This window comes from Lichenostomus cassidix, chromosome 2, assembly GCF_008360975.1.
Source record: "Lichenostomus cassidix isolate B80296 chromosome 2, HeHo_3.0, whole genome shotgun sequence".
Classification (NCBI taxonomy): domain Eukaryota; kingdom Metazoa; phylum Chordata; class Aves; order Passeriformes; family Meliphagidae; genus Lichenostomus; species Lichenostomus cassidix.
Genome location: NC_139482.1, coordinates 99,053,931 through 99,073,296, shown reverse-complemented (window position 1 = coordinate 99,073,296; position 19,366 = coordinate 99,053,931). Strand labels below are relative to the sequence as shown.

General features: G+C 41.0%; 1 protein-coding gene across 4 annotated transcripts in view; it reads right to left on the bottom strand.

Annotated features, from left to right (window-relative positions):
• The window catches only part of SPIRE1 (spire type actin nucleation factor 1), a 124,931-nt gene extending 106,504 nt beyond the window's left edge, over window positions 1-18,427 (bottom strand). For 2 of the 4 annotated variants that reach the window (XM_085052499.1, XM_085052497.1), the window contains exons 1-2: window positions 17,758-18,423; window positions 5,692-5,726 (exon numbers count right to left, since the gene is read on the bottom strand). In XM_085052499.1, coding sequence (XP_084908625.1) covers window positions 5,692-5,726; window positions 17,758-18,067 — 345 coding nt within the window. In that variant the 5' untranslated portion in view covers window positions 18,068-18,423. Of the gene's footprint in view, window positions 1-5,691; window positions 5,727-17,757 lie in introns of all 4 variants that reach the window. The other 2 variants (XM_085052496.1, XM_085052498.1) reach the window with 2 other exon arrangements.
• Between the last annotated feature and the right edge of the window lie 939 nt (window positions 18,428-19,366).

Sequence of the window (19,366 nt, the reverse complement as noted above, 5' to 3'; positions counted from 1 at the left end):
TGAACAGCACACACACAGAAAGTGTATTTGAACAACCTCCTTAAGATTATTTAATAGTCCACTAGGATCATAACATTTAACAGAAACAAACAAACAAAAAAATCCAATATTCTTCATAAAACACCATGAATACCCACTTCAGTGAAAGGAAGTTCCTCATGTCCTACAATAGCAAAAGTAGAATACAGAAGAAAAAGTGCACAAAATGAATGCAATATCATATTAAGATACGTAACGAACCCACTAAAGTGCTTCTTGTTAATCTGAAGAAAAAAAAAACATGCTAAATTCTGATTTCCCTTCCTTTTCCAAAAAGCAAAGTGAACCTATTTAGTACTCCTAAATTCATCACTAGAACTGTAAGATGAACTTCTGTGGACTGAAGTGGTGCAGGGAAAGAAGAGTTGTAAACAACAGAAAATCTTCAGAGATTGAGCTGCTTTATATGCTTTTCATCTCTCATTTAACCTACATTTTATGTACTTTATTCTCACACCTCTCAATATCCTGCATACTTCTTACGTTGTGGATCTTGAACTTCTGAGTGAATAGAGATATATAGGAATAGAAGGTTTGAGGTGGAGTTTGTCCCCTACAGATCAAAAAGCCAATGCTATCAGGTTAAACTTATCACTGAAACTGAACTTACTGAACTCCAGGGTGTATTTTACCTCAGTTTCAACACTGCCCTAGGCAAAATCCTTCAAGAAGTAACAAAGAACTCCCTCCATGCAACTGCACTATTATCCACTTCTATTCATCCACAGAAAGTGTACTCCTTATGTTATTATGCTTTTACTATTAACCTTTTGGAAATTAGCAAAGAAGTAGAAAAACACAGCATCTCTAACAGAACATTCATAACTAGCGGAGTTCATAGAAAAACAATGTCATGTAATCTCAGAACCCTTCGAGAGATTTAGCAGATCAGAAATGTAGGTGCAAATTTTGCAGCCTAAAATTTATTTGCTGTAAGAAAAATAAAAAGGGACACGGCATTTTTATTTCATACTGATACTCTAAATTTGCCTTCAGAACAACAAAGAAGGACAACATGAAGGACAATTAAATTGTAGGCATGCAAAGAACATCTAAAGCCTAATTTTTATTTGCAGTTTGAACAAGCAATCAAATTGGTCTCTTGGTCTAAATAGAGCATGTCCACTGGCATTGGTTTACTCAAAAAATAGCACCTTAAAGCTAATTGATATGATAGCTATCAATGAGTACATATGATTGCTGCCGTAGGTATGCTAGCATGCCTCTGATTAGATGGGTATCTTCTCAAGCACAATATAATAAAAATAATATAGAAAGGGTTCTGCAAAAACTGAAGAGCTGTAAAAATTATCTTATTCTTCCAAAACTCTGAGTCCTCCTTCAGACTCATATAATTTATATTTGCAGACTTTTCCTCTCATCCATGAAAAAATATAGGCAATTCTGTAGTTACCAAAACCCATGGAAAACAAACACCCAAAACCCCCAAAACATCAAATTATCACCAACACCACTTAATTTAATGCTCTATGCTCTATTATTTGTGTTTTTTGCAAGCAAAATGTTCCCAGAAGAGTCCAAGTTACTGTAAGACCTAATTTTCCACCACCCATTATCTGAAACTGTCAGAAGACCAAAGGCTGAAACTGCCTCTGGACTCTTCCCCAGTTGATTGAAAGGTTTATCAGTGGTATCACTGGAATGAAGATTTCATCATAAACCCTGTGTAACTTTAGGGCATGTAGATTAATAAAGGCACATCATATACTGCAAAATTACAAAGCCTGTACAAGAAACAGCTGAACTCTCTTAGAGAACTCTGGACAGATGGCAGGATTTGACTATCACTAAATCAGCTTAGTCAAACACATTATTAGTTCTCCAGCCCAATATTTGCTGTGTATTCCCAATGAAACTGCTGAATGAAAAGGGCAATGTGTCAAGCTTATAGCAAGCACACACCAGAAATCCATTTTTCTCCAAGATCGATCTCCTCCCCATGTGCTAGAAACTTATACAAATTACAAAAAACAAAGCTCCTCTTGAAAAAGCAGCTCATTACAAAACACTAAAGATCAAAACCTAAACTCTAATTTTTTGTGCATTTGCTATTTAATCAAGTGTCTGTTAAGCTGCTGCTTCTTTGCAACTATGGAGTATTTCAAGAAAATCAGGGTCAGACTGACTGCCACAGAATCCCCACATCAATGAACAAGCATAATGGGCTTTCAGGTATCTAAAATAACAGGTCCCTCAAAGGCTGGAGTGCAGCTTCTCTGCGAGATAATTCCATCAGCAAGGGATGAGTGCTTCACTTATCAGAACTGCCACATAATGCTTAAGCACAAATTAATGCTTGCAAGAAAAGATGCATGATTCTACTGTGGTTTCCAGAAGGCAATTCTGAGTTCTTGTTAATTTTCCTCTTAAAAGCACAAGGAATCAAAAGCTCGCATAGAATTATCAGATTTGTAACCAAGCATTCACAGAGAAATTTATTTTTTCAGTACATCATGAAAACTTATTTTGATGGAAGTCATACTCACTCATATGACTAAAAGAAATTATTCTCAAATATTTTTGCCTGTCCTCTGTACCGTGACATTTCTTCTCCCTTGTCACCATAAGGTTAATGCTCAGGAAGGAGAACAAAGTGATTACTACTGTGCATGGCAAGGATTGTTTGCTGCAGCAATTACTTCTCAATCAGAACATTACTTTTGTTTGTACTCAATACAGATTAAAAAATGAACCTTAGATATTGTATATGCTAAATACACACTTTACAATGCTTGAATTAGGAGCAACTAACACTCTTTAATATAGGTGTGGCATTGCTTTTAATATTACCCCTTTTGTAATCCTAACATTCTGAGCTCTTAAATACCTGTTCTCATTTTCATCCGCATGAGAGAGGTTGTTAATTTTATTTGCATCAATACACTGAACTAACAGGTATATTCTCATTTGTATGAAAGTGAACACTGTATTCTTATAACCTGTATATTTATTTCCCTGAATTATTATCTGAAATACAGTCAATGCTTTAAGTTTCCAACAAAAAGGTTAAAAAAAATTAGCTCCATAGACAAGCACTGTGATTTTTCACTGTATGTTAAGATTTTTAATAGAGATACTGATAGCTCATTAATAGAATTTGCATAGAGAGCGCACAGAATCCCTAAAACATTCCTACAATTGATTCCTTCAATGATTTGACTCAGACTGAATGGTGTGGAGTAATTTATTCACCATTGTTTGAGCCAGGCTATTTAATTCCCTCCTGACTCCTGAACACCGTGAGAGGTTGCGTGTGTCTCTGTGTTAGCACACGTCCTGGTTAACTGCATTAATCACGCACTACAGGCCTGTGCTCACTTAGGTGGGTCTTTTCAAATAGATGGCAATTAAAACCTCCTACATATGAATCACTTTGCATTCACAGAATACTTTCTATATGAGCACTAAATATTTACAAATGAGGCTGGCATATTTTATATAATTCCACCACCTCGGCTGAGATGACTAAGGAGCGCTATCATTATGTACATAACAGAGTTATAGGCAGGTGCAGATTAAACAAGGTCACCTTATTCCTTACTTCCATCTTCCTATTATGGCTACGGCACCTGGACTGTGAACTTGACACACCCCTCATATTGCTGGCTTGAAATAAAAGGTGTACCAATTCAGGATAGTTTACAGGATGTTTTGCAAAAAAAAAAAAAAAAGTCACGATTGCTGTTAGTTGAGATTTTAAGTTTCCCACATATTCTAGTACATTCATTTAGGCCACACTCTCTTCCACAGGAATCAAAAGAAGTGAGATGAGCTGTCTCTGCTGAATTCCTAGTTCTGAAAAATACAAACATCATCAACTTCAAGTCTAACGCTGCAACCCCAAAGGAATTTTGGAGGAGGAAAAAGCCACTGACTCCTTCACAGCCTCCTTCAAAATGACAAAGATAAAGAGAAGAGTCAATATGCTAATGGTCACAGTGCTGCTTATTAGACACATTTTAAAATGAAGCCTCTGTCTCATGGGAAGCTGCAATCTGCTTTTCAACTATCAACAAATATACTTTTTAAAGATCAAAATTAGAAAACTCTTTCCCCATGGAAGATGAAATACAGCATATTGAACTGACTCTTACAAGACATTTTCATTTGAAACAAAAACACTTGTTCTTTCCCAAAATGAAGTATTTTATGTTTTGTTAAAAAATATTTTAACAGTGGTTTATTATCTGTATTTTTAGTGTTAGGGTCTTTCATTACCTTCCTTTTAAAAAACACAAAGCAAAACTCTAATTGCTATTTAGTATGCAAAGCATATGACACTCTAGATTATAGTTTGCAAATAAGGCACTAGATTTGTGAACTGACACTTTACAAATCCTGAAACAAAACTAGGCTGTGTTTGTTTAAACCAAACCACATAAAGCAATAAAACATGCGTACTTCCAATTCCTGTACTTCCACCCCTTACGAGCTATTACTTACACAGTATCCTGCAGAAAGGACATTTCTGGGTTTAGTATTATTATTAATAGTTGATAAAACCTAGAGAGCCTTAGCATTTTAGCATTTGTAGTTGAATTAGCTGGCCTTTCATTTTGTCTTTATAAGCAGCCATCATCATGCACAGTTTATCTGTGAATAAACCACTTGGTAACAGCACTTTGTCACCTTCCCATATATTATTGATGAGAAAGCTGACAACCCGCCAATTAAAATGCTCCACTTGTCCCATCTCCAGGCTCAGCCTGAGGTACGGATGGAACAGCTGAAGTAAAAACTCAGTTTTACATTTCAAAGAAAGTTCAAAGGCAGTGAGAAAAGGCTGCCCTGCAAAGGACATAGAAATTGTATTTATTGCTGGAAAAGTTTATTTGAGTAGACTGTGTTATTTACTCTGTATGATAATAAAAATTAGATTATGAGTCCACATCTTGTTCAGCCAGATGTTCTACTTAGTTTTGCATTCAGTCTTGGATTAAATCTATGAATCTGACATATAAAACAACTACAACACTAATCATAGTTTAGTATCAAAAATAGAGATGAAAATAACGGTCATGATATAAATCAAGCAGATATAACTGGATGTGTGTTTCTACTGTTACCCCAGCAAAACATACAATACTTCTTGGGCCCCAAAACATTGCCAAGTGATAAATTAAAGGTCATATCAGAAGTATTTGAAATCAGGATGCCTTTAAATGAACAAACTACCCTGATATCACTTGTATTCTCTGCTTCCAAATTCTCAGGTTGTCAAAAGTCACCAAGCCATTCCATGAACACTAAATATTTTTTCGTTACCTAATAGTCCTTTCTAAAGTATAAAAAAATAATTTATCCAACAGAAATTGTCTAAATTAAATATTGTTTAAAATACATATATGTTTTAAAGAGATTAGTATCAAATGAGATTACATTGGCTGCTTGGCATATCTTTAATCTTGTTTTCAAAAAACCATACAGCCTTTCTTTCCTGTATTTTTGAACAGAATGCTAAATATCCCATGTTAAGACACAGTTATGCAGTTGCCAACAGAAATCATAAATACAATACACAGGAAAACTCTGCAATAACTTCACACTGTAAGTATACTGCATCTCCACTGCAAGTTAATGAAGAGCTGAGCTAAATCAGCACTAACAGAGAACACAAAATACTTCTCTTACCTCCATTTCTGAGCAGTGTAAACGGCCTGATTTATCTGTAAGACAAAAAAAAATTCAGACTAAGTAAGAGGCAATGGAAAAATAAAACTAAAAACTTGAGTCACTTCTCTTTTTTGAGTAATTGCCACGTATTCTTTGTCTTACTTGAATCACACATTGCAATAATGTTTTTATTATATATGCACCATGGTATTAACAAGAAGGCCCTACCCTTTTTATTTGGATCATTTACAATACCCACTTTCAAAAAGATGTGTCTAATGCCTGGCTTCATTATTTAAATCGTATGATTGATGTTTGGCCATGGAGGGAACATGAAACCATGTTGGCTTAAATTAAACAGTAGCAAATAGTTATTTCAAGAGAATAAGCAGCATTAATGCATAAACTAGGGAAAAGCCACTGTTTCATCTGATACTTCTGGGATTTCAAAGAGTTCAACAGAAACACAAAGTTCAAGCAAATTAAAGTTAAAATATTACTGTACTATTTTTGTAAGTCCCACTTGTCAATTTTTGCATTTCCTCCGAGTTCAGACACATCACTCTGGAATTTGTATAATAAAGAAAAATTAAGTTTCTGAACTGTTTCATTAAATTGAAATCTCAGTTTTCTTAAACACAAAACAGTTTTACACCAAAGTGGCTTGACAGCTTAGCAAAAATAAGACTGAAATTTCACAGCACATTAGGAAAGTATAATGTCACTAAAAGCAGCAAGTTTATAATTTTGTATTAATAATCCTTATCAAAGTAGGGTGAATCCTGACAGGATGATTTCCTGCTAGAACAAATTTATTCAAGAAGGTTAAGTATTCCACAGAAATCTATCCATCTGAAAGGGCACCTACCCACAACTTTAATTTCAAAATACACAGATATCAAATTTTACTTTTTTTGTCTAAGCTTTTCAGCAGCACTGCAATCACACTGCTGGTTTAGAAGCTGCAGCTTTGGACCCAATGACAAAGAGCCTACAAACCACATGACATTATTCTGAGACCTCACGTACTCAAAAACCAGAACAGGACACATTCACTTGACTGGGAGTACTCTGAGAGCACACGTTGAGGTGATGGTTATTAAGGACTGATTGCAACAGTTTGGAAAAGCCTGTGATTTGTATCCATAACTGGAAGGACTGTTTTATCAGACTGGCTGACAAGACCAAGCTCAACCAACTAGCTGGCACAAGGTTTGCACAGAGGAGTGATCACACTGACTTCATGTGATAAATGTGAATGGCATGCAAAACACTCAGCTCTGGGGAAGACTCACCTGCACAGAAAAAAGCTAATTTTTCATACTGAACTGGTCACCTTCCCTTTGAAACTAAAGGTTAAACACATCCTGAATGAATAGGGAACACCCACCGAACAGAGTGAAAGTTGTTTACTTTCCCTCTGAACTGTTGCCAAAGCAAGCTGAATACTTAGCACTGATGTCTGACTTCAAAACAAAGAGCAGAAGAGTGACTTAAAAAGGCTTTTGCATCGCATATTAGTATCTTTTCAAAAGGACTGGTACCTCTGGTTCATTCACTTGAAGATCCACATAATGGATTTTTGGAATTTAAAATGGTAACATTCACGTGATTGTTACAAATTATAAACAGCAGAAATTTACTGAGAATGTTTTTTAACTATTCCTATGATTATTAGCAGATTTAGATTAGCAGATTAGGGGCTACTTTTGTGAAAGTCAAATGACAGATGACCAAAACAATGGATCTCTATTCCACTAGATGATACAAGAATAATTCACAGAAATGTAGTCAAGATGGAAGGGAGGGCGAGGGGAGCACATGCATGTCTTTAAAAAGACATTACTTTTTAAGAAAAATTACTACTTCAGAAAAAAGCGCTAATTCAAAACCTATTGCAATGGAATGCATATAGCAGGCCACTAATGTTTGCAATCACTGATAATTTAAAATATCTGGACTTGTATCTATTATGGTCTAGGGGAATAGGAGCCAAACTGACCACTGGATTCTCTCAATAGCAAAAAGCTCTCATTGCAATGCTGAGATCTTATGAAGATCCTTTTAGCAGAAGTCCCAAACAAGTCCTGAAGCACAAAAAACAAATAAATCAGCCCAGACCAAAACAGGAAAGACAAAATTTGAATTTCTGAAAGTAACAGCAGGAAGCATATCTTGCAGCTCCTTTTATAAACTTCCATGAAAGCTGTTCCTCAAGGAAAATTACTCAAACTCTGGAAACTTTCCTTATTTTATACATGGTACTATCAAAATGTATTACTGCTTTCAGAGCAAATCATAACCCTTTTTTTGTTTTATTATTAATCTTAACTATTTATTCCTATTTATACCAGCATTTTAAAACCCAATAGTATTGTCATGACTGCATATGGTGGGGCAGGAATGGGGAATAACAAGCAGGTTAAGTCTCTGATGCACCCAGACAGTATCCTAGCTGGTGCAAGCTACTGACTTACAACATTTCATTATATATTGCATTATGGTAATTATTAACCATACCATTCCATATGCCTCTGTACCTTAAGCCCAGCTATACACTTAGCAGATTTCCCAAAGCTGTTTGCAGTCACTTGTGGACTCACTCCATTGGGAATTTGCTATATTTCCGAAGAGATCATAAACAATACTGTTAATGCACTTACATGCATCTATCAAGATTGAAATGAATTTGATTTTATATGCCCCCTGCAAGCCAATTTACTTATACTGGCTTTATTTATACTGGCTGGGAGTAGAAATTTCTTCTCTCTTCAGCTGACATGACTGAAAAAGCATTAACTCATAAACGTAGCCTAAGGGTCACGCTTCCTTCACTTGCACTGGGAGAAAAAACAACTCCTCATAACTCATAGAATAGTCTCTGTCTGCAAGCAGGATGAAGTGCTTCTCTGGTAAACAGGTGAAGCCTTAAAAAACTATTTCAGCTGCTGCTTCTTAACATAAATATAAGCTCCTCCAGACTTCAGAACCATTCAACTAGATATTCATCTGTGCAGCATTTTTACCACTCTTACTGCCAAAAAATATTCCAACAGTAATTTTTCATGACAGCTTTCAAATAGAAGCTAATGCATTCATTACCAGTAAACAGCACAACTTTAACTGTCAACTTCAGTTTATAAACAAACTATAGTTTGGAAAATCAGATCACTTTTCATGCTCAGCTTGTTGAAATGCAAAAAAATGAACAGTTTTTGCAAGAAAGAAAGTGATTTATATTGCAGGTTTCCTGTATTTCTAAAAACAGTCTTCAGAGAGACACATTTGGCAGAAAAAAAATTTAAAAAGAAACCCAAAACCTTCACATTCATTTTTTGTTCCTAAAGTTTTCTATTTGAAAATTATTCTGTCAAACCCTCAGCAGGAGAAATCATGACAAACTTTCCTCAAGCACTAGGGAACACTGTCTCATCCCTTAAGGCAGGAGCCCCCTGTGCTCCTACCAATGGTAAGAAGCACACATTCAAGACTGAGTTTTAGAAGCAAAATTGCTAACTCAGTATGTTAGAATGGACTGACACAGGGTATTTGTAGGGCAGCACATGGGATGTGCAAACCCATTTGCACTGCTCTGAAGAAAAATCAAGGTACAGAGTTGGCTTTAGTTACAAGACACCACAATCACACGGCAGCTATTTTGGCTATAACAGATGCTCTAAGAGCCCTGCAGCTCAGAGCATCTCCCTGGTCTTCCTCTAGTATCTCAGACTCCTCTGCTCACATCCACAGGCATTCCCTTCAAGACAGCTTCTTTCAGAATTGAAATGATAAGCACTGACTTTCTGGCACTGGCAACAGTGTGGCTGATGCACACATTGGCAACAAACCCGAAACTCATTTTGTGTTAAAGATTAATGTTATAATTAAAAGTCACCACCCACTTCTGCAGGTTTGGAGTGAAATCAAGCTGCTGTTGCCACAACAGAATTCAGGTTGCCCTCAGGAATGACAGACACTGCCTAGATGTACTGGAGGACAGTGGAAGAGGAGGATGGAGAAGGAACACAAGAGCTAACCTAAGGAAAGGGAGCCAGGAAGAACATGAGAGTCATTAACTCACATTCCTTGAGTTGAACAGTCTATAGTCATGCCCCCCAAATTAACAATAAACAGAATTTGTATTTGCTTTCTAGCTTTTACATCTTCAAGAGGCACTGTAGCTACAATAGTAAGCTTTTGTCCTTAAGAGAATGAGGACTCCTCAAGCAAAAAAAAAAAAAGAAGTTCAGACTCACATTTAAACACCAAATTGCAGAAACTGGAGTTTTGATAACTTTGGAATTACAAAAAACTGAAGATTTGGTAACTAATCTGAAAGTGGCTGATCAGATTAGTTACCAAAAATGACAATTTCATCAATACATGAGTCAAGATAAGCACCTATAAAAGGAAGGGGAATGAAAGAAGAAAGCAAATGCAATCATGCAACAGAAGGAAAAGAGGTAAGTATGCAAAGAATGGGATTCGTAATTAAATGAAGGGAGAGGAAAATATTGATGTAGGAGGAGTGAGCCAGGCTGAGGGCAGACAGTGAAAACTTGCATGACAAAAATAAACAGAAAAAAAAAGTGAAAAAGACAAAGACAAACATAGGCAAAGGACAGCTTAGGAGTAAGACACATCAGGATGCAGGGAAGAAGGTCAAAAAGCACGAGAACATGAAGAAATGGAAGGAAGCAGACTGGATTAGGAGAGGTAATCAGAGACCCCTCAGAGCAGGAAACACAGACACAAGTTCTTAAGAAAAATACTCAGGCTTTGAGGATCAACATATCCTTCCTCTAAACTGTAATTAGAAGGTAAAAAGAAATAGGATGAGGTTTTAGAGCTTGTGGCTTTTTGGATATGACTCATGATTTCTGTATCAGACTACAGCTGAGGACTTAGTAATTACATGCCTCATTTTTCTGCTTGTGAAAGAGAACTGTAAAAATTGTTACGAGAATACAAGGAAAATTCTTAGAGAGGTTTCCAGACCAATGGCAATCAGGACTTTCCTTCCCTGTGCCAATCTTTTTTCATGCCTTCTTTTTGCTCCATTCAACACTTCGCTGAAGTTACTCCTCATCTTGAACAGTCATAAGCAATCTTTTTGTATATTGCACAAAGCAAAGCTGACGACTAAGTGGTCTTAGATAGTGTTAATACCCTGTTAAATTTTGTAATAAAAATATTTTCAATTGCAAATTAACAAATCCATGCTACCTTAGTGCTACCTCCTAAGATTTAATTAAATGGCTGCTCTTTGTCTTGTCTCATTTCTATTCTGCACCAGGCTGTGATCAACATATGATTTTTCTATGTTCTACTGCTCACTCTCTTTAGCAAACCTGTAAGTTTTCCCAGGCATCACATCAATTTTTGTTACTCTAAGATGAATACTGTGATAGCTCTGCATCTCCAAGTGCTGCTGAACACCATCCATAGATGCCAGTCTCTTCCATAGATGCTTAAAAACAGATAGTGCATTTACTCTCCCCTGGCCTGTACAGATACCAACCCTTCCCAAAAACAAGTGTGAATTTGCAGAGTTCATGTGTCTTCACTTTTATTTTTGAAAATTTCTGTTACTCTGATCATATTCTAATTTTCCTGAAGCTACCCAATTGCCTGCTCATTCAACAAGTATACGAGCTCCTGGCAGAACTGTGACTCCATTCAAGTCATCAACAGTTTCTGCCATCATGTTTGATGGGTCTGGGGTTTCAAGCTGGTTACAGCTTTTCTAAACTGGTAACACAGCACTATTTGATCTGTTAAGAACTCTCACCAGCTGTTAATAAACTCTCTCAAGTAAATGAAAAAGGACTTCTCTTAATTCTTCTCTACCTCAGCTATGTCTTCGCAGTCTTGTATTTACCCTATACAAAGTGATTCATCTCCTTTTATTCCTCCTAAAATGCACAGAAATAAAATTCAGTAATGCAATCATAGTTGCATGTGTCATGCAAGCTGTTTTAAGGTTTTGTCAGGAATAGGACAACATTGTCTCCTTAGTGGATCCAGTGCTGTAACATCATAAACTAATTCAGAAACAGAGAGTAAACACTCCTCAGCTTCTTTTCAACAGACATTACAAAAAAGCTTCCCCACTTTCATAAAGACATGTTCATTGCCAACATGGATGTTACATACCTTTAATCCTCTTGTCACCTGCAACATTCCTACTGCACACTTGGCAAACGCACTCGCGATTGGGTAAACCTCATCCACAGCTCTGCTGCCATGTGGGTCATTTGCACTGCCTGTCGCTCTGATCACATCCTGCTCTGAATCATCCTGTTCAAGGCACTCTGTCTCCTTCTCTCTCCCCCTCTGTCACATCATACACTGCTTCTGTCTTCATTTTCAAAGCTCCTCTTGTGCTCCCCCAGACCCACTCATCAGCTCTCCCTGGGCACTGTGGGGTAAACTATCACCTCCAGCCAGCCCTGAAGCTGGACTCCATTATCCATTACCTATTTTTTCCCCCAAAAATAGCATCTTTGTTCTTTCTCTAGCAATGCCCCATGGGGCCATGATATTAACTCTCTGCAACATCATGGCATATGCCTCATTTTTCACTCTACTCTTCAATCACTGTTAACAATGACAACTAAAATTCCATTTTCCTTTCTACAGCAACATTTTTCCTGCATTAGCCAAGAAAACCTCTGTTGAAGTACAAATGTCTTATCATTTACTTTCAATCATTATTAATATCAGGAGCCCACAACACCTCAAAGTTCTTCTTTCAAAGCTCAAAGTTCAGTGTTTTCCTTAGGAAAAAATGCAGTTTTCAGACAATGCCAAATCAGACTTCATTCATTCACTGCATACTTACCATCAACATTTCTCCATATAAATACAGGTAACTAAGGTCATTTATCCCTGTTGGCAATTTCCTTCCATTTCTTTTGTGCAGGCATTTGAAATATGCACCTTTTTTTTAACCAAATACATTATTTTTTTGTGCTGAGTTCTTTTCTTATTTTGTCCTCCCCCACCAGAGCTGCCTACAATAGGATGCCCAACATCTGCTGATATTCACATAATATCATAAGAGAGCCCATGTAAGCCCTAGTGCATGGGATGCACGTGCATAAGCCATGACTGGAAGGCTTCCAGTTCATATTTACTACTGGGAACAACACTGATGAGAGAAAGCCTGGCATAAATGAGGCCTAAGCTTTCTCTCTTCCACAGATCAGTACAAAAAGAGACAGAAGAATCAACTCACCGAGGTTCCTTTCTGCTGTCTAGTACTACTATCTTCCTACTTTGACTTCCAACATTAAAATATCTATATAGGTATCTATCTTAAAATCCTTGCACAAAAAGTGAGGCTCAATACATCAAGCCTTACTATTTTTAAATACAGATGTTTCTGAATACCCTTGAGCTAAATCTGAATTCTGAACATAATTAAGTCTTCATCCTAAAGGTACTACTTATTTTAGGATTCATGGCAATACCTCTTTCAAAATTTAAAAAGCAAGAAAGGCTACTCCCATCCATCATCTTTAAAAAGGGTCAACAAAATTAGAAGAAAAATGGCAGTACATTCATTTTTCTCTAAAAATCATGCACATTTTTCCTCAGTGCTCCACCAGGGACTGACTGATAAGAATGTCTTCATGCACAAAAATTGAATTTGCATTTAGTCATCCTCTTTCTCCACTCTTGCCTTCCAAAACCTGGGCACACAAGTATGTAAGAGGGACATGAAAGCCATTAAAACTGCCAAGACAACATAAACTATTCTTCTTCAGCATGTCTCACCCTGAGCCCTCCAAGTCCCGTGAAAGCCACCATGCAGTCAACTTTTCTGTGATCTTTTTGAATCAAAGCCAGAATACTCCATGCATTATGCCCTCCTGCTGAAATGCCTGGCAGATTTCCAAGAGAAAAATCTGCATAGTACTTGCTTCTGGTAAGGCCAGCAGTAACTTCCCTGTGTGCATTCTCTCCTAGGGCTGGAGGACAAGGCAAAAGAAGAGCCACTGTCACTATTTACAGAGGCAGGCTCTCAGGAGGGAGAGGCAAGGCTGAGGAGCACCACATCCATGCCAGCCCTCAACAGCCAATGGCTGGATGTCAGCCTGGCTCGGTGTTCAAAATATCCATCTTTGCTCCTTTACAAGATCCTCATGGCTGTTCTTCTTCAGGAGCTCACTGCAATGCCCAAAGTCGGTGGCTGACTTTGCTAAGCCAGGGATCTGGCACTAACAAAACACACAGGGAAAATCTGCATTTTACCAAGCCTGCTCGTCCCCAGAATGTTTCTGTGGGAAAGAGGTGGCACAGCCTCTGCACCGAAAAGCAAGAGCTCTCCTTATCCAGCTTGCAGCGATGACACAACCCACATGAAACAGCCTCTACAGTATCCTGGTGCTGCTGGATCCTGGGTCTGATGTCAATTGCCAGCTCCTGTGCGTGTTTTCTGCTCCTGTATCTATCATTTCATTATTGCTTCAGGTTTATAAAAACGTGTGTAAATGTAGTTCTGCACGAAGAGAGCTTGGAGGGGTCAAACCACATGTTTACCCCAAACATTTTAGCTCGTTCAGAAGTTATTTTTTATTGCATCTGGCACTTTACTGGATGCCACTGTTAGCTCTTTTCATATAAATTGCATCTAACAAAGACTGCTAAAGCACCCATTAGTTAAAATATATTCTACGCTCTATCTCCAATTTCATCATGGGTATTTTGAAGCAACCCACACTTCTGTGGTATTTAGATGTCAGACAATGATCCATACTAAGAAACCACAGTGAGCTTTGCATTTTTTTGCATATTCATGCAAAATATTCTTTCTTACTTTGGTTCTGGAAAAGTAAAAAGGTTTGCACTGCTCTGTAAAATATCACTTCATGTGCATCTCTAGAGCAAACTCTGTGCCACGGCTGCGTTTGCTTCCGACTTCTCCCAAACACCACTGACAGGCGTGACTGATCACATCGTTCGCCTCAACCCTGGACAAAGCCCGAATGTTCACTACCCAAAGACACCATTCTTCAGGGATTCCTTTATTTGCCCACACAGGAGTCTGTTGTTTACTAAAACAGAGACTAACAGCCAATATTTGTTCCTGTGAATTATCCAAACCTATGCACCAACCTACACCTATACATTTCTTATGTATTGCTAGAACAAAACAGCTTTACAACTCAGAACCCCTATTGCTCTAACAAACCTCCTGACAAAGGCATTTAAATCAGAACTGTCTGAAACACAAAGGCAGGAAAACAATTACCAGGAATCCTTCCTGATCCTCCTCTTGTCAGGGATTCAGGTGATATCAATGGTGACATGAAAATGAACAACTGGGTGGCATTCTCATCCTTCATCTTTTTACTTCTATTTAACCAAAACCTTAATTGTTTTTTAAACTAACAAAATATTAATAGATCACAGATAAAACTGAAAAGATCAGAAAATCAGTCTCTGGTTTTGTTTAAGGACTGGGATTCAACTCCAAGGGCATTTTTCTGCCCCACTATCAGTGAAACTCATCTCTTTCCTATGTCAAGGAGGTTTTTCTTCAATTTCTATGCATTGTTACCTGGAATTTGAAGTATTGAGCATGAACTGGAAAACTGTTTCACGAGAAACTGCTTTGTAAAAATACCATCAGTTTCTACATAATCAGTACTTCTTTTAAAGACAACTTTAATTTGTATCTTGAAAGTAAATTACCATAACCATAGAGCTTCAGGGCCTGTGTTAGGCTGTACTGCTCCCCAGGCCATAGCGCCAGGGCACTGGTTCTTCCTAAGCTTTCCCTTGTGCTAAGAGAATACAGGAGCCTACAAACAAATACCCATTCCAGAGGCTGAAGCTGTAACTGGCTGAGGAAGCTCATTAATCATCACCCGAAGAGAATGCAGTGAGCAGTAAGGAAAAGAACAGGAACAGTTTGAAAGACACCAACCAGAAGCAAGCCGCCTGTCAGCTCCTCAATATCCAGCATAGTCAATTCCCAACAAGCTCTGTTGTGACAGGGCATATATGACAATTTCCAGTGAAAACCAGAAAGGTTTCACAGGTTTCACAAATCTAAGAGCACGCAAAACCCCTCATGAAAGCTTGGAGGCTGAGTGCCCTCTATTTCCAAAGTCTGTTCTAAGTTAGGTAGCTGAGGAAGGCCAGGGGCAGGGAGAGGACCCCAGAAGGCATCCTGCCTCTTTTCAAATCCAGGCGCCTGCCAGCCTGCGGCTGATGGAAAAGCGGGCTCACCGAGTGTGTTTTAGGAGTGGACAGCTGGCAGAAAAATCCCCGCCTCCCCGTTTCTATTATACACACTGGAAGGGGTACTCTCCCTGGGATAGCTCCCGCCTCCTGCTTTCCTGGGAGGTCTCAGCAGACTGATTATCTTTGTTTAGATACATATATACCCTCTCTTAAGATTATCAAGAAATAAGCACATGCATGTGGTGTTATACAAAATAATACATACACTAATAAGGTCAAAAAAAGAGAAAAAATAGACAGGGCTGGAAGATTAAAAAAAAAACATCTCACCCATCCAAAAATTTAATTGTGGTATCAACACACACACAGGTTAGCACATAAAAATATTTACTGAAATATTTTCACAGTAAAGCAGATGTGACATGCAGCTTTAGCATAAACTAAATGTGCAAGATATCAGTGAGGAGCCTGAACTTTATATTCAAGTACATCCAACACCTTCCTACAGCCAGTAATAATATACTATAGGAGGAAATAGGGTAAGTCCATCAATAGCAAGAAAAAAGCAGCAAAAGAAAGAAATATGTAGTAAACTAATGTATATCCTACAGTAGGATAGAGAAAAGAAAAAGTCTTGATGCCTTCTCAAAAGACTGTAAGAAAAAGTAGCACAGTATGCAATACAGAACTCCTCAATGTGCTTGTGACATGCAGATGCCTTGGTCAGGAGAGCATTTTCCTGGAATTTCTGGGTGTTGGTCTGGCATTTAATTAACATTACAAAGACTTGGTTTTTAAAACAATTTTAAAAGCACACCAGATCACATTTAAATGGAAGTCATTATTAGACTCATTACAATTGCAGAACTAAATTATGTCCCTTCTTCCACTAAATATATTTTGATATTTGCATGTACCACTAGCTCCAAACTGGATTACTGCAAATCTCTGCCAAAAGACTTTTCAGACAGGCACTGTATCAAAAGGCTTCATTAAATTGTAACACCAAGCATAATATTAGTGTTCTAAATGCTGAGGGCTCCATTAATCCCATTTTGTGAATTTACCTCTGCCTTCTGAGTCACACAACTTTAAAATGCCAAAACCTCTATCTTCCCAGAGAATTCTGTGACGTTGAACGGGGACTGAGCTGATACCGGGGAATACCATCATGTATGTGATAACAGACCACATCCCTCTGCTGCCCATCTTTGATTTCTTTTCAGAAATCGAGCTTTACTTGCAACAAAACAATACTGCTTTCCACACTCAAAATCAGAAGCTTTGAAAGGCTGAGAAACAGACATGCGTCCTCATTTTCCTTTCCAATGCAAAATAAGCTTTCCTGAGTATTTTAACGAAACAGATGGTAGGTGCTAAGCCCCCGTACACGGCTTTCTCACTTACTTAGTGTCAGCACACATCTAAATGGATCTATTTCTAATAAGTGCCTTTTGATGCCAGGCTGTTCCGGGAGCCCCTGCGGGATGCACGGCGCGGCCGGCGGAACCCCAAGAGCAGGCGCTCCGGTGCGCGGATGGCACGGGATTGATTACGCACCACGAGAGACGACGCAATTATAAAACACTGAACCCGCATTCGCCTGCCCGTGCCTGCACGCAGGCGATCGCATCCGAGGCGACGGGTTCTGCCTTTCCACGCACGACACCGAGATGCTGCAGGGACAGGGACACAGGGACACACGCACACAGACCCCCCACGGCCCCCGGCACGTCCGAGGAGCCGAGCGCTCGCCCACCGCGACCCTCGCGCGGGAAGGACAGTCACCTCCCGGACAAAGGCTGATGGAGACGGGCGGCCGCCCGCACCCGACCCCTGGCTGCTGCCGCCGGGGGCTGCGCGGGGCCGGCGGCCCCCCGGCCTTACCTGCGGCGGGCGGGGGCGGCCGGTCGGGCTCGTCCTGCTCCAGGGTGACGGCGCCGTCCCGCCAGACGCGGAGATGCGCGGCCGCCGCCCCCAGCCTGGCGGCGGGGGGCTCTCCGCGGCGGGCGCGGGCGCGCAGCGAGGCGCAGCACTGGTAACACACAGCCCACGCCTGCTCCTCGTTGATGGGCTGGTTGTAGAGCCGGAGGATCTCCTCCAGCGACAGCGCCTCCGGCTGCCCGCCGGACCCGCCGCCGCCGCCATCCTCCTCCTCCTCGGCGGCCGGGCGGGAGGCGCCGGGCTGGGGCTCCATGCCCTGCGTCCGCCGCGGTGCTCCTCGCTCAGCGACCGGCCCCGCCGCCGCGGCAGCGGCTGCTGATGCTGCTGCTTGCGCCGATGCTGCTGCTGCTGCCGCTCGTGCTGCTGCTGCCGCCCGGTCCCGCCGTGCTCATCCTCTCCGCCCCGCTAGTGCCACCAGGCCGCCGGACGGACAGCCCGACCCGCGCGGCAGGCAGCAGGAGCCAGGAAACAGGCAGGAGTCAGGAGGAAGGCAGGCACAGGATCGGCGCCCGGTCCGCCCGCTGCCGCCGCCGCCGCAGGGGGAGCGACAGCTCATAGCAACGCAATGGCGTCCTCGTCCTCGCCCGCCCCCGCCGCACGGCGCCGCCCGCCGCCGCAGCGCCCCCTGCCGCCACGGGGAAGGCCGCGGCCGTTCGCTCCGGCGCTGCCACGGCAACCACCGCCCGCATCGCCTTCCGAGCGCTCGGCTTCCACGTCTGCCGGACACACGGACGGTGATTTGGTGCACTTATTCCACAACCCGCGGGCCGCTGTTTCTGCGCCGGCTGTTGGTAACCACCACCCCCAGAAACAAACAGCTCCTGGCGGGACGCAGGATGACACTCCCTGCACCGCCAAGTGTTAAACACTGACACCAACCCGCGCCATCGCGGATACAGCAGGTCCCCGCTTTCACAGCAGGAGGGACAGTGGCTTTCAATTCCACGGTCTGCCCTCCCAAAGCAAACACTTCCTCCGGGAAAGCTCCATCCTCGGCAGCAGTAAGGCTAGAAACGGTCAGGGTACAGAGACTAGCAGAGTTGAACCAGCCCAGACTGGAAAGGGAAAAACATGGGAATCGTCTTCCAAGCAGCTGGGAACGTCATCCCTGCCCCTGAACACACCTAGGCACCAGGAGTGCACAGCTTTTCGTGCCAGCTTCACTCCAGGCAAACAAGCACTTTCACGCAGAAAAATAATCATCAGACTAAATAGGCAGAGCTCACACCGAGCACACGGCGTTTCTCTCTTCAGTGTTCTACCTCTCAAACATGAAAAGGACTAAAAATCTCCCGTTCGTAGCTGCTCCGCCGGGAGCCGGGAGGGTGTGACGGGACAGCGCTGGGAGTGCCCCCTGCCGTACAGGAGCGGTACGGCAGCTGGGCAGGAACCCCAGCGCCCGGCTCCAAGCAGCTCCCCTCTCCCCTTCCAGTTCCAGCTCCCCTCTCCCCTTCCAGTTCCAGCTCCCCTCTCCCCTTCCAGTTCCAGCTCCCCTCTCCCCTTCCAGTTCCAGCTCCCCTCTCCCCTTCCACTCCCAGCTCCTCTCTCCACT